The following is a 16,024-nucleotide window of genomic DNA, read 5'->3' as shown; positions in this document are numbered from 1 at the left end:
GTAAGACTGAAACACTGTCCTGACAGGTCCCTGAAGCCAACACTCACCCCTCCTCTCTTCTGCTCCGTCTGCACCACTCCTCTCTTCTGCTCCTCCTGCACCCCTCCTCTCTTCTGCTCCTCCTGCACCCCTCCTCTCTTCTACTCTGCCTGCACACCTCCTCTCTTCTGCTCCGCCTGCACCCCTCTTCTCTTCTGCTCATCCTGCACCCCTCTCTTCTCTTCTGCTCCTCCTGCACCCCTCTTCTCTTCTGCTCTGCCTGCACCCCTCTTCTCTTCTGCTCCTCCTGCACCCCTCTTCTCTTCTGCTCCTCCTGCACCCCTCTTCTCTTCTGCTCCTCCTGCACCCCTCCTCTCTTCTGCTCTGCCTGCACCCCACTTCTCTTCTGCTCCACCTGCACCCCTCTTCTCTTCTGCTCATCCTGCACCCCTCTTCTCTTCTGCTCATCCTGCACCCCTCTTCTCTTCTGCTCCTCCTGCACCCCACTTCTCTTCTGCTCCGCCTGCACCCCTCTTCTCTTTTGCTCCTCCTGCACCCCTCTTGTCTTCTGCTCCTCCTGCACCCCTCCTCTCTTCTGCTCCTCCTGCACCCCTCTTCTCTTCTGCTCATCCTGCACCCCTCTTCTCTTCTGCTCCTCCTGCACCCCACTTCTCTTCTGCTCCTCCTGCACCCCACTTCTCTTCTGCTCCGCCTGCACCTCTCTTCTCTTTTGCTCCTCCTGCACCCCTCTTGTCTTCTGCTCCACCTGCACCCCTCCTCTCTTCTGCTCCGCCTGCACCCCTCCTCTCTTCTGCTCCTCCTGCACCCCTCTTCTCTTCTGCTCCTCCTGCACCCCTCTTGTCTTCTGCTCCTCCTGCACCCCTCTTCTCTTCTGCTCCTCCTGCACCCCTCTTCTCTTCTGCTCCTCCTGCACCCCTCCTCTCTTCTGCTCCACCTGCACCCCTCCTCTCTTCTGCTCCGCCTGCACCCCTCCTCTCTTCTGCTCCTCCTGCACCCCTCTTCTCTTCTGCTCATCCTGCACCCCTCTTCTCTTCTGCTCCGCCTGCACCCCTCTTCTCTTCTGCTCATCCTGCACCCCTCTTCTCTTCTGCTCCTCCTGCACCCCACTTCTCTTCTGCTCCGCCTGCACCCCTCTTCTCTTTTGCTCCTCCTGCACCCCTCCTCTCTTCTGCTCCACCTGCACCCCTCTTCCCTTTTGCTCCTCCTGCACCCCTCCTCTCTTCTGCTCCACCTGCACCCCTCTTCCCTTCTGCTCATCCTGCACCCCTCTTCTCTTCTGCTCCGCCTGCACCCCTCTTCTCTTTTGCTCCTCCTGCACCCCTCCTCTCTTCTGCTCCACCTGCACCCCTCTTCCCTTCTGCTCATCCTGCACCCCTCTTCTCTTCTGCTCCGCCTGCACCCCTCTTCCCTTCTGCTCATCCTGCACCCCTCTTCTCTTCTGCTCCTCCTGCACCCCTCTTCTCTTTTGCTCCTCCTGCGCCCCTCTTGTCTTCTGCTCCTCCTGCACCCCTCTTGTCTTCTGCTCCACCTGCACCCCTCCTCTCTTCTGCTCCTCCTGCACCCCTCCTCTCTTCTGCTCCACCTGCACCCCTCTTCCCTTCTGCTCATCCTGCACCCCTCTTGTCTTCTGCTCCTCCTGCACCCCTCCTCTCTTCTGCTCCTCCTGCACCCCTCCTCTCTTCTGCTCCTCCTGCACCCCTCCTCTCTTCTACTCCTCCTGCACCTCCTCTTTCCCCTTGTTTCCTCTCATCACCTGTTGTTTCTTCTACTTAACTCTATTCTTCTTCAACCCTCCTCTCTTTTCTCTTTATTCTCCCTCTTTAATGACTGCCCCTCTCTGAGTTTTCTTTATTTCTCTCATCACTTTCTTTTTAAAAATCTCTATCCTCAAATCTCTCCTGTCATGCTCTCTACCATTCTCCTCTCCTTTCATTTCTCATGTCTCTTTATTCTTTCCTCTTTTCCTCTCCTCAAGAAGAACAAAAAAGGATGAAGAATATGAATATGTAGACTCACACATTTCCTTCAGTGTTCTCATGAGGTAGGAGTTGAGTTGTACATTTATAGATTCAGAATCCATTTTCTCTTAAGTGAACTTGTTAGTATTCCCACTTGTCACATTGAATGACTACAGTCATTCTAGAGCTGTGAGAGATATTGTCTTTGTATCTTTGTTGTTTTTGTGTCGTCACATCGTCTTTGTAGGTCTGCGACTTGAAACAGTCATGTATGTGTCTGTTCTCTGTAGTCTGATAAATGCAGGTTTGTGAGCAGTGGCAGGTATATAAGCCAGGATCATAGAGAACGCATATTTCATACACCCCCACAAATCCTTACACTGGAGGTTGTGACACACACACACACACACCACAGACACACACACACCACAGACACAAACCACACGCGCACACTCACATCACGTAACTCTGTCAAATACAAGGTCAAACATAAGGAACCTGAAATTAAAAATGACCTTGCTATGATCTTCTTCCTCTCCCATCTCTCTCCCTTTTCTCTCTCCTATTCTCTAACTATATCTGTATGTCTCTTCCATCAAACTATTTATACATCTATCGCTCTTTCCCTCCATCTCCCATCTCTCCTCCATCCCTCCCTCTCTCCTTTCTCCTCTCTTGGTCTTGTTATAACACTTGTTCTCTATTTCAGTGAGTGAGAGTGTGTATCGGTGGGGGTGACTAGCTGTCTGGTGCGCGTCACCTCCAGTTCTATTCACACAGCAGTACTGTAACTAAATGCTGCTTCTCTACCCCCCAGGGGACCTAGACAGTCAGTCTGTGTGTTTCTTTCTCAGACAGTCAGTCAGCCATCGTACCCTGCCTTCCACCCTTAGTCACAGGGCAATAATGTATCACACAGTGGCAGTGCAGGGTGATAATGTATGACACAGTGGCAGGGCAGGGTGATAATGTATGCTACAGTGGCAGGGCAGGGTGATAATGTATGACGCAGTGGCAGGGCAGGGTGATAATGTATGACACGGTGTCAGGGCAGGGTGATAATGTATGACGCAGTGGCAGGGCAGGGTGATAATGTATGACGCAGTGGCAGGGCAGGGTGATAATGTATGACACAGTGGCAGGGCAGGGTGATAATGTATGCCACAGTGGCAGGGCAGGGTGATAATGTATGACACGGTGGCAGGGCAGGGTGATAATGTATGACACGGTGTCAGGGCAGGGTGATAATGTATGACGCAGTGGCAGGGCAGGGTGATAATGTAAGACACAGTGGCAGGGCAGGGTGATAATGTATGACGCATGGCAGGGTGATAATGTATGACACAGTGGCAGGGCAGGGTGATAATGTATGACACGGTGTCAGGGCAGGGTGATAATGTATGACGCAGTGGCAGTGTAGGCTGATAATCTAAGACACAGTGGCAGGGCAGGGTGATAATGTATGACACAGTGGCAGGGCAGGGTGATAATGTATGACACAGTGGCAGAGCAGGGTGATAATGTATGACACAGTTGCAGAGCAGGGTGATAATGTATGACACAGTGGCAGAGCAGGGTGATAATGTATGACACAGTGGCAGAGCAGGGTGATAATGTATGACACAGTGGCAGAGCAGGGTGATAATGTATGACGCAGAGCAGGGTGATAATGTATGACGCAGGGCGGGGTGATAATGTATGACACAGTGGCAGGGCAGGGTGATAATGTATGACACAGTGGCAGAGCAGGGTGATAATGTATGACACAGTGGCAGAGCAGGGTGATAATGTATGACACAGTGGCAGGGCATGGTGATAATAAGTGATGTTCCAGGAAGGATCCAACCCAACACACTGAACTCACACCCCCCCACTCCCAGTCCCGTGTGGAGCTGTCAAGTTGTTAGTGCTGGAGTGAGGGGTGCTGTGCACTAATGATTGTTAGTTCAATGATCATGGGAAGGAGATAAAGTGTCTCCCAAATCAAATAATAATTTCCCTCGATTTAGATAACGTCAACTGATATTGCTCATCAATGTGAAGGGTTCCACAGTGGGAGCTGGTGTGTGTGTGTGTGTGTGTGTGTGTGTGTGTGTGTGTGTGTGTGTGTGTGTGTGTGTGTGTGTGTGTGTGTGTGTGTGTGTGTGTGTGTGTGTGTTTATATGCATGTAAATTATATCTCTCACCCCTCCTCTCACATTAACAATGCACAGGCAATTGTCAATTCACTTCATACCTCATTTACATTTTTTGTTGTTGACAGTTTATACAAATTGTACAAATATTCATCCTCTCTTCTCTCTCTTCCCTCTCTCCTCAGTGGATGGTGCAATCCACCGCACGGCCGGCCCCCTCCTGAGGTCTGAGTGTGCTGAGCTTCAAGGGTGTGAGACGGGAGAGGCTAAGATTACAGGGGGCTACGGCCTGCCTGCCAAGTGTGAGTCCATGAGGAGATGATATCCCAGCTTGCGCTGTACATCTCTATCACACCGCGATGATATCCCACCTATACATCTCTATCACACAGCGATGATATCCCACCTATACATCTCTATCACACAGTGATGATATGCCACCTATACATCTCTATCACACAGTGATGATATCCCACCTATACATCTCTATCACACAGCGATGATATCCCACCTATACATCTCTATCACACAGCGATGATATCCCTCCTATACATCTCTATCACACAGCGATGATATCCCTCCTATACATCTCTATCACACAGCGATGATATCCCTCCTATACATCTCTATCACACAGTGATGATATCCCTCCTATACATCTCTATCACACAGTGATGATATCCCACCTATACATCTCTATCACACAGCGATGATATCCCTCCTATACATCTCTATCACACCGCGATGATATCCCACCTATACATCTCTAGCACACAGCGATGATATCCCAGCTATACTGTACATCTCTATCACACAGCGATGATATCCCTCCTATACATCTCTATCACACAGTGATGATATCCCACCTATACATCTCTATCACACCGCGATGATATCCCACCTATACATCTCTATCACACAGCGATGATATCCCACCTATACATCTCTATCACACAGTGATGATATCCCACCTATACATCTCTATCACACAGCGATGATATCCCTCTTATACATCTCTATCACACAGTGATGATATCCCACCTATACATCTCTATCACACAGTGATGATATCCCACCTATACATCTCTATCACACAGCGATGATATCCCTCTTATACATCTCTATCACACAGTGATGATATCCCACCTATACATCTCTATCACACAGCGATGATATCCCTCTTATACATCTCTATCACACAGTGATGATATCCCACCTATACATCTCTATCACACAGCGATGATATCCCACCTATACATCTCTATCACACAGCGATGATATCCCTCTTATACATCTCTATCACACAGTGATGATATCCCTCCTATACATCTCTATCACACAGCGATGATATGCCAGCTATACATCTCTAGCACACAGCGATGATATCCCAGCTATACATCTCTATCACACAGTGATGATATCCCACCTATACATCTCTATCACACAGTGATGATATCCCACCTATACATCTCTATCACACAGCGATGATATCCCTCCTATACATCTCTATCACACAGTGATGATATCCCACCTATACATCTCTATCACACAGTGATGATATCCCACCTATACATCTCTATCACACCGCGATGATATCCCAGCTATACATCTCTATCACACAGTGATGATATCCCACCTATACATCTCTAGCACACAGCGATGATATCCCAGCTATACATCTCTATCACACAGTGATGATATCCCACCTATACATCTCTATCACACAGCGATGATATCCTCCTATACATCTCTATCACACAGTGATGATATCCCACCTATACATCTCTATCACACAGTGATGATATCCCACCTATACATCTCTATCACACTGCGATGATATCCCAGCTATACATCTCTATCACACAGTGATGATATCCCACCTATACATCTCTAGCACACAGCGATGATATCCCAGCTATACATCTCTATCACACAGTGATGATATCCCACCTATACATCTCTATCACACAGTGATGATATCCCACCTATACATCTCTATCACACCGCGATGATATCCCTCCTATACATCTCTATCACACAGTGATGATATCCCACCTATACATCTCTATCACACAGTGATGATATCCCTCCTATACATCTCTATCACACAGTGATGATATCCCTCCTATACATCTCTATCACACAGCGATGATATCCCACCTATACATCTCTATCACACAGTGATGATATCCCACCTATACATCTCTATCACACAGCGATGATATCCCTCCTATACATCTCTATCACACAGTGATGATATCCCACCTATACATCTCTATCACACAGTGATGATATCCCTCCTATACATCTCTATCACACAGCGATGATATCCCACCTATACATCTCTATCACACAGTGATGATATCCCACCTATACATCTCTATCACACAGCGATGATATCCCTCCTATACATCTCTATCACACAGTGATGATATCCCACCTATACATCTCTATCACACAGCGATGATATCCCACCTATACATCTCTATCACACAGCGATGATATCCCACCTATACATCTCTATCACACAGTGATGATATCCCACCTATACATCTCTATCACACAGTGATGATATCCCACCTATACATCTCTATCACACAGTGATGATATCCCACCTATACATCTCTATCACACAGTGATGATATCCCACCTATACATCTCTATCACACCGCGATGATATCCCACCTATACATCTCTATCACACAGTGATGATATCCCACCTATACATCTCTATCACACAGCGATGATATCCCACCTATACATCTCTATCACACAGCGATGATATCCCACCTATACATCTCTATCACACAGCGATGATATCCCACCTATACATCTCTATCACACCGCGATGATATCCCTCCTATACATCTCTATCACACAGTGATGATATCCCACCTATACATCTCTATCACACAGCGATGATATCCCACCTATACATCTCTATCACACAGTGATGATATCCCACCTATACATCTCTATCACACCGCGATGATATCCCTCCTATACATCTCTATCACACAGTGATGATATCCCACCTATACATCTCTATCACACAGCGATGATATCCCACCTATACATCTCTATCACACCGCGATGATATCCTCCTATACATCTCTATCACACAGTGATGATATCCCACCTATACATCTCTATCACACAGCGATGATATCCCACCTATACATCTCTATCACACAGTGATGATATCCCACCTATACATCTCTATCACACAGTGATGATATCCCACCTATACATCTCTATCACACAGCGATGATATCCCACCTATACATCTCTATCACACAGCGATGATATCCCACCTATACATCTCTATCACACAGCGATGATATCCCACCTATACATCTCTATCACACAGCGATGATATCCCTCCTATACATCTCTATCACACAGCGATGATATCCCACCTATACATCTCTATCACACAGCGATGATATCCCACCTATACATCTCTATCACACAGCGATGATATCCCACCTATACATCTCTATCACACAGCGATGATATCCCACCTATACATCTCTATCACACAGCGATGATATCCCTCCTATACATCTCTATCACACAGCGATGATATCCCTCCTATACATCTCTATCACACAGTGATGATATCCCACCTATACATCTCTATCACACAGCGATGATATCCCTCCTATACATCTCTATCACACAGCGATGATATCCCTCCTATACATCTCTATCACACAGCGATGATATCCCTCCTATACATCTCTATCACACAGCGATGATATGCCAGCTATACATCTCTATCACACAGGGTGGTCTTATAAAATGTTGGAGGCTATACGACCTGTAACAAACAGAGGGAATTATAACACCACCATGCCTTTGGACATTATTCCAACCAACAAAGATAATTGATGCATGTTATATCACACAGAGTGAATTATAACATATTCACTGCATATGGTATTATACATCCCTACCCTCCTTCTCTCCCTCTTTCGTCATTCACTTCCTTCTTCCTTGTTCTCCCTTTCTCTCCTCCGTTCTCCTCCCTCCCTCCCCCTGCTCTCCTCCCTCCCCTCTCTCCTCCCTCCCTCTCTCTCCTCCCTCCCCCTCTCTCATCCCTTCCCCTCTCTCCTCCCTCCCCCTCTCTCTTCCCTCACTCTCTCTCCTCTCTCCCCCCCGCTCTCCTCCCTCCCCCACTCTCTTCCCTCACTCTCTCTCCTCTCTCCCACCATCTCTCATCCCTCCCCTCTCTCTTCCCTCCCCTCTCTCTTCCCTCCCCTTCTCCCCTCCCTCCCCTTCTCCCCCCCTCCCCCTCTCTCATCCCTCCCCCTCTCTCATCCCTCCCCTCTCTCTTCCCTCTCTCCTCCCTCCCCCTCTCTCCTCCCTCCCCTCTCTCTTCCCTCCCCTCTCTCTTCCCTCCCCCTCTCTCTTCCCCCTCTCTTCCCCTCCCCCTCTCTTTTCCTCTCTCTTCCCTCCCCCTCTCTCTTCCCTCCCCCTCTCTCTTCCCTCCCCTCTCTCTTCCTCCCTCTCTCTCTTCCCTCCCCCTCCCCCTCTCTTTTCACTCTCTCTTCCCTCCCCTCTCTCCTCCCTCCCCCTCTCTCTTCCCTCTCTCTTCCCTCCCCCTCTCTCTTCCCTCCCCTCTCTCTTCCCCCTCTCTCTCTTCCCTCCCCTCTCTCCTCCCTCCCCCTCTCTCTTCCCTCTCTCCTCCCTCCCCCTCTCTCCTCCCTCCCCCTCTCTCTTCCCTCCCCCTCTCTCTTCCCTCCCCTCTCTCTTCCCTCTCTCTTCCCTCCCCTCTCTCTTCCCTCCCCCCTCTCTCCTCCCCCTCCCCTCTCTCTTCCCTCCCCCTCTCTCTTCCCTCTCTCTTCCCTCCCCCTCTCTCTTCCCTCCCCTCTCTCCTCCCTCCCCCTCTCTCCTCCCTCCCCCTCTCTCTTCCCTCTCTCTTCCCTCCCCCTCTCTCTTCCCTCTCTCCTCCCTCCCCTCTCTCCTCCCTCCCCCTCTCTCTTCCCTCCCCCTCTCTCTTCCCTCCCCTCTCTCTTCCCTCCCCTTCTCTCCTCTCTTCCCTCTCTCTTCCCTCCCCCTCTCTCCTCCCTCCCCTCTCTCCTCCCTCCCCCTCTCTCTTCCCTCCCCTTCTCTCCTCTCTCCTCCCTCCCCCTCTCCTCCCTCCCCCTCTCTCTTCCCTCCCCTTCTCTCCTCTCTTCCCTCTCTCTTCCCTCCCCCTCTCTCCTCCCTCCCCCTCTCTCCTCCCTCCCCTCTCTCTTCCCTCCCCCTCTCTCTTCCCTCTCTCTTCCCTCCCCTCTCTCCTCCCTCCCCTCTCTCTTCCCTCACCCTCTCTCTTCCCTCTCTCTTCCCTCCCCCTCTCTCCTCCCTCTCTCTTCCCTCCCCCTCTCTCCTCCCTCCCCCTCTCTCTTCCCTCCCCCTCTCTCTTCCCTCTCTCTTCCCTCCCCCTCTCTCCTCCCTCCCCCTCTCTCTTCCCTCCCCCTCTCTCTTCCCTCTCTCTTCCCTCCCCCTCTCTCCTCCAACCTTCCTCCCGTGTCCTGGTGTGGATGCAGTAATTATGTGGTTGGTCTGACTGTATTTAGAGATTCATACACTCTTTAATGTATTCACTTAGCTATGATGTCCTCCGTTATTTGTGTTTGTGTGTGTCTTTATCTCTCTGCTTGTGGTTGTCCTTGTTTGGATGTATGTAGGTGTGTCTCTTTGTCTCTCTGCTTGTGGTTGTCCTTGGTTGGATGTGTGTGAGTGTTAAAAGCATGGTGGTAGACTGTTGGATACAAGCTTTTTGTCATTGTTGAGTTAAACTTCACAGTGGGAGAAAGAGTACATGAGAAGACCAATAGACAGAGAGGGGAGAAAGAGAGGGAATAGATGAGAGGAGGGTGGGAGGAAGGAGTTAGTGAAAATGGAGGGTGGGAGGAAGGGGTTAGTGAAAATGGAGGGTGGGAGGAAGGGGTTAGTGAAAATGGAGGGTGGGAGGAAGGGGTTAGTGAAAATGGAGGGTGGGAGGAAGGGGTTAGTGAAAATGGAGGGTGGGAGGAAGGGGTTAGTGAAAATGGAGGGTGGGAGAAAGGAGTTAGTGAAAATGGAGGGTGGGGAGGAAGGGGTTAGTGAAAATGGAGGGTGGGAGGAAGGGGTTAGTGAAAATGGAGGGTGGGAGGAAGGGGTTAGTGAAAATGGAGGGTGGGAGGGTTGATGACTGTAGGGAATTAAAATGAGATGAGCTGTTGTCACAGTGCCTCGTTTTCTCACTATATCATTCTGTGTGTGTAGATGGTGTGAGTTTATGTGTTTGGTGGTGACTAGGACAGTGTCTCAGCCTGTCAACAGCTCAGTTCTACTTCATTCTCGCCCACAGAGATGATCTGTCATTGTGCGACATCAGACAGTTCAGACAATGATCACAGGCCTGTTGAAAAACACTTATATTGCTTCCCAAATGGCACCCTATTCCCTATGCAGTGCACTACTTTTTTTTACCATAGCCCATATGACTCTGGTCAAAGTAGTGCACAATATAGTGGACAGGGTGCCATTTGGGACACAGTCAGTGTCCCTGTGGTACAGGCCTGCTGGGGTGTCTCACTGTGTAGTGCATACAGCCTGCAGAGCACAGCATGTTCAACCAACAGAGAGATACTAAACACAGCCATCCATTAACTAACAGCCCCTAACAGTTGAACTGCCTCAGACTGTTAACCAACATTAACTGTCCAGACTCCAGTGTAACAGCCCTGGAAGACTGGTGGAGAAGAGGAGAAGAATTAAGAAACACGGAGAGAGAAATGGGGAGAGAAAGAGAATCTGGCAGAATGACGTAAGAGCGTCAGGCGGAGTGTGTGTGTGTGCGTGCGTTTGTTGTTGTTGTTAGAGTAGGGAACCTTTGGCAGGTAGACCAGACAACCACAGCCCCAGAGTCCACCTGTGTACCGATACTGCATTGTTACCGTGTCAAAACCATAGAGAGTCAGCAACACACACCAGGGAGAGGAGGGAGAGAGAGACAGGAGGGGAGAGAGACAGGGATTGTTTCGTCATCACTGCCAGTTATCCTCTCTCACCTTGTCCCTCCATCCCTCCCTCAGTGGCCAATTATTACTAATTAAAATCTTCACCACAAACCTAACAAACACCCTCGCCCTATTTTCAGCAACTCTCCCCCTCTCTTTCTAATCTATACATCTCCTTTACCTGCTTTCATTCTCCCAGTTCCCCTTAGCCTTCCTTCGCTCCCTTCTCTTCTTCTTCATATCTCCCTATGTTATTGATATTGATAGTTAGTTGAGTATTGACTAAGGAGCCAGGGCGTAGGACTAAAGATGCATCATGGTATTTATAGTTAGTTGAGTATTGACTAAGGAGCCAGGGCGTAGGACTAAAGATGCATCATGATATTGATAGTTAGTTGTGTATTGACTAAGGAGCCAGGGCGTAGGACTAAAGATGCATCATGATATTGATTGTTAGTTGTGTATTGACTAAGGAGCCAGGGCGTTGGACTAAAGATGCATCATGATATTGATAGTTAGTTGTGTATTGACTAAGGAGCCAGGGCGTAGGACTAAAGATGCATCATGGTATTTATAGTTAGTTGTGTATTGACTAAGGAGCCAGGGCGTAGGACTGAAGATGCATCATGATATTGATTGTTAGTTGAGTATTGACTAAGGAGCCAGGGCGTAGGACTAAAGATGCATCATGATATTTATAGTTAGTTGAGTATTGACTAAGGAGCCAGGGCGTAGGACTGAAGATGCGTTGTGTATTGACTAAGGAGCCAGGGCGTAGGACTAAAGATGCATCATGATATTGATAGTTAGTTGTGTATTGCCAAAGGAGCCAGGGCATAGGACTGAAGATGCATCATGATATTGATTGTTAGTTGAGTATTGACTAAGGAGCCAGGGCGTAGGACTAAAGATGCATCATGGTATTTATAGTTAGTTGAGTATTGACTAAGGAGCCAGGGCGTAGGACTAAAGATGCATCATGATATTGATAGTTAGTTGTGTATTGACTAAGGAGCCAGGGCGTAGGACTAAAGATGCATCATGATATTGATTGTTAGTTGTGTATTGACTAAGGAGCCAGGGCGTTGGACTAAAGATGCATCATGATATTGATAGTTAGTTGTGTATTGACTAAGGAGCCAGGGCGTAGGACTAAAGATGCATCATGGTATTTATAGTTAGTTGTGTATTGACTAAGGAGCCAGGGCGTAGGACTGAAGATGCATCATGATATTGATTGTTAGTTGAGTATTGACTAAGGAGCCAGGGCGTAGGACTAAAGATGCATCATGATATTTATAGTTAGTTGAGTATTGACTAAGGAGCCAGGGCGTAGGACTGAAGATGCGTTGTGTATTGACTAAGGAGCCAGGGCGTAGGACTAAAGATGCATCATGATATTGATAGTTAGTTGTGTATTGCCAAAGGAGCCAGGGCATAGGACTGAAGATGCATCATGATATTGATTGTTAGTTGAGTATTGACTAAGGAGCCAGGGCGTAGGACTGAAGATGCGTTGTGTATTGACTAAGGAGCCAGGGCGTAGGACTAAAGATGCATCATGATATTGATCGTTCGTTGTGTATTGACTAAGTAGCCAGGGCGTAGGACTAAAGATGCGTTGTGTATTGACTAAGGAGCCAGGGCATAGGACTAACGATGCATTGTGTATTTATAGTTAGTTGAGTATTGACTAAGCAGCCAGGGCGTAGGACTAAAGATGCATCATGATATTGATTGTTAGTTGTGTATTGACTAAGGAGCCAGGGCGTAGGACTAAAGAGGCATCATGATATTGATAGTTAGTTGAGTATTGACTAAGGAGCCAGGGCGTAGGACTAAAGATGCATCATGGTATTTATAGTTAGTTGAGTATTGACTAAGGAGCCAGGGCATAGGACTAAAGATGCATCATGATATTGATAGTTAGTTGTGTATTGACGAAGGAGCCAGGGCGTAGGACTGAAGATGCATCATGATATTGATAGTTAGTTGTGTATTGCCAAAGGAGCCAGGGCATAGGACTGAAGATGCATCATGATATTGATCGTTCGTTGTGTATTGACTAAGTAGCCAGGGCGTAGGACTAAAGATGCGTTGTGTATTGACTAAGGAGCCAGGGCATAGGACTAACGATGCATTGTGTATTTATAGTTAGTTGAGTATTGACTAAGCAGCCAGGGCGTAGGACTAAAGATGCATCATGATATTGATTGTTAGTTGTGTATTGACTAAGGAGCCAGGGCGTAGGACTAAAGAGGCATCATGATATTGATAGTTAGTTGAGTATTGACGAAGGAGCCAGGGCGTAGGACTGAAGATGCATCATGATATTGATTGTTAGTTGAGTATTGACTAAGGAGCCAGGGCGTAGGACTAAAGATGCGTTGTGTATTTATAGTTAGTTGAGTATTGACTAAGCAGCCAGGGCGTAGGACTAAAGATGCATCATGATATTGATTGTTAGTTGAGTATTGACTAAGGAGCCAGGGCGTAGGACTAAAGATGCATCATGATATTGATAGTTAGTTGTGTATTGACGAAGGAGCCAGGGCGTAGGACTGAAGATGCATCATGATATTGATTGTTAGTTGAGTATTGACTAAGGAGCCAGGGCATAGGACTAAAGATGCATCATGATATTGATAGTTAGTTGTGTATTGACGAAGGAGCCAGGGCGTAGGACTGAAGATGCATCATGATATTGATTGTTAGTTGAGTATTGACTAAGGAGCCAGGGCGTAGGACTAAAGATGCATCATGATATTGATAGTTAGTTGTGTATTGACGAAGGAGCCAGGGCGTAGGACTGAAGATGCATCATGATATTGATTGTTAGTTGAGTATTGACTAAGGAGCCAGGGCGTAGGACTAAAGATGCATCATGATATTGATAGTTAGTTGTGTATTGACTAAGGAGCCAGGGCGTAGGACTGAAGATGCATCATGATATTGATTGTTAGTTGAGTATTGACTAAGGATCCAGGGCGTAGGACTAAAGATGCGTTGTGTATTGACTACGGAGCCAGGGCGTAGGTCTAAAGATGCATCATGATATGTATAGTTAGTTGAGTATTGACTAAGGAGCCAGGGCGTAGGACTAAAGATGCATCATGGTATTTATAGTTAGTTGAGTATTGACTAAGGAGCCAGGGCGTAGGACTAAAGATGCGTTGTGTATTGACTAAGGAGCCAGGGCGTAGGACTAAAGATGCGTTGTGTATTTATAGTTAGTTGAGTATTGACTAAGCAGCCAGGGCGTAGGACTAAAGATGCATCATGATATTGATAGTTAGTTGTGTATTGACTAAGGAGCCAGGGCGTAGGACTAAAGAGGCATCATGATATTGATAGTTAGTTGAGTATTGACTAAGGAGCCAGGGCGTAGGACTAAAGATGCATCATGGTATTGATAGTTAGTTGTGTATTGACGAAGGAGGCAGGGCGTAGGACTGAAGATGCATCATGATATTGATTGTTAGTTGAGTATTGACTAAGGAGCCAGGGCGTAGGACTAAAGATGCATCATGATATTGATAGTTAGTTGTGTATTGACTAAGGAGCCAGGGCGTAGGACTGAAGATGCATCATGATATTGATTGTTAGTTGAGTATTGACTAAGGATCCAGGGCGTAGGACTAAAGATGCGTTGTGTATTGACTAAGGAGCCAGGGCGTAGGTTTAAAGATGCATCATGATATGTATAGTTAGTTGAGTATTGACTAAGGAGCCAGGGCGTAGGACTAAAGATGCATCATGGTATTTATAGTTAGTTGAGTATTGACTAAGGAGCCAGGGCGTAGGACTAAAGATGCATCATGATATTGATAGTTAGTTGTGTATTGACTAAGGAGCCAGGGCGTAGGACTAAAGATGCATCATGATATTGATCGTTCGTTGTGTATTAACTAAGGAGCCAGGGTGTAGGACTAAAGATGTGTTGTGTATCGACTAAGGAGCCAGGGCGTAGGACTAAAGATGCGTTGTGTATTGACTAAGGAGCCAGGGCATAGGACTAACGATGCATTGTGTATTGACTAAGGAGCCAGGTCGTAGGACTAAAGATGCATCATGATATTGATAGTTCGTTGTGTATTAACTAAGGAGCCAGGGTGTAGGACTAAAGATGTGTTGTGTATCGACTAAGGAGCCAGGGCGTAGGACTAAAGATGCGTTGTGTATTGACTAAGGAGCCAGGGCATAGGACTAAAGATGCGTTGTGTATTGATAGTTAGTTGAGTATTGACTAAGGAGCCAGGGCGTAGGACTAAAGATGCATCATGATATTGATAGTTAGTTGTGTATTGCCAAAGGAGCCAGGGCATAGGACTGAAGATTCATCATGATATTGATTGTTAGTTGAGTATTGACTAAGGAGCCAGGGCGTAGGACTAAAGATGCATCATGATATTGATAGTTAGTGGTGTATTGACTAAGGAGCCAGGGCATAGGATTGAAGATGCATCATGATATTGATTGTTAGTTGAGTATTGACGTAGGAGCCAGGGCGTACGGCTAAAGATGTATTGTGTATTGACTAAGGAGCCTGGGTGTTGGACTAAAGATGCATCATGATATTGATAGTTAGTTGAGTATTGACTATGGAGCCAGGGCGTAGGCCTAAAGATGCATCATGATATTGATAGTTAGTTGTGTATTGACTAAGGAGCCAGGGCGTTGGACTAAAGATGCATCATGATATTGATAGTTAGTTGAGTATTGACTAAGGAGCGAGGGCGTAGGACTAAAGATGCATCATGATATTGATAGTTAGTTGTGTATTGACTAAGGAGTCAGGGCGTTGGACTAAAGATGCATCATGAAGTAAGATAGATTATTAATTATTCTTTCTTCTTCGTGATAGCGGTTCATCTCGCTAACAGCAGATCTGTTGCTCTAGGTGATGCTTTGTACTGCAGGCTCCATACTGGGTGGTGGT

At 47.1% G+C, this 16,024-nt stretch overlaps 1 protein-coding gene and 1 long non-coding RNA gene across 7 annotated transcripts in view; one reads left to right on the top strand and one right to left on the bottom strand.

Annotated features, from left to right (window-relative positions):
- macrod1 (mono-ADP ribosylhydrolase 1) overlaps positions 1 to 16,024 on the top strand; it is a 119,607-nt gene that overhangs the window by 84,212 nt on the left and 19,371 nt on the right. For all 3 annotated transcript variants that reach the window (XM_052514001.1, XM_052514000.1, XM_052513999.1), the window contains one exon: positions 4,279 to 4,395. In XM_052514001.1, coding sequence (XP_052369961.1) covers positions 4,279 to 4,395 — 117 coding nt within the window. The remainder of the gene's footprint in view (positions 1 to 4,278; positions 4,396 to 16,024) is intronic.
- LOC127927539 (uncharacterized) lies at positions 4,470 to 6,785 on the bottom strand. Of its 4 annotated transcripts, none has more exons than XR_008127985.1 (3): positions 6,429 to 6,785; positions 6,079 to 6,148; positions 4,470 to 4,499 (listed from the first exon to the last, which is right to left on the bottom strand). It is a non-coding gene; the product is annotated as an uncharacterized LOC127927539 (long non-coding RNA). The 4 variants fall into 4 exon arrangements; XR_008127984.1 differs by lacking the exon at positions 4,470 to 4,499 and adding an exon at positions 4,575 to 4,604; XR_008127983.1 differs by lacking the exon at positions 4,470 to 4,499 and adding an exon at positions 5,000 to 5,029.

Source organism: Oncorhynchus keta, chromosome 4, assembly GCF_023373465.1.
Source record: "Oncorhynchus keta strain PuntledgeMale-10-30-2019 chromosome 4, Oket_V2, whole genome shotgun sequence".
NCBI lineage: Eukaryota > Metazoa > Chordata > Actinopteri > Salmoniformes > Salmonidae > Oncorhynchus > Oncorhynchus keta.
Note: the sequence above shows the minus strand (reverse complement) of the source record. Positions and strands in the feature narration are given on the sequence as shown.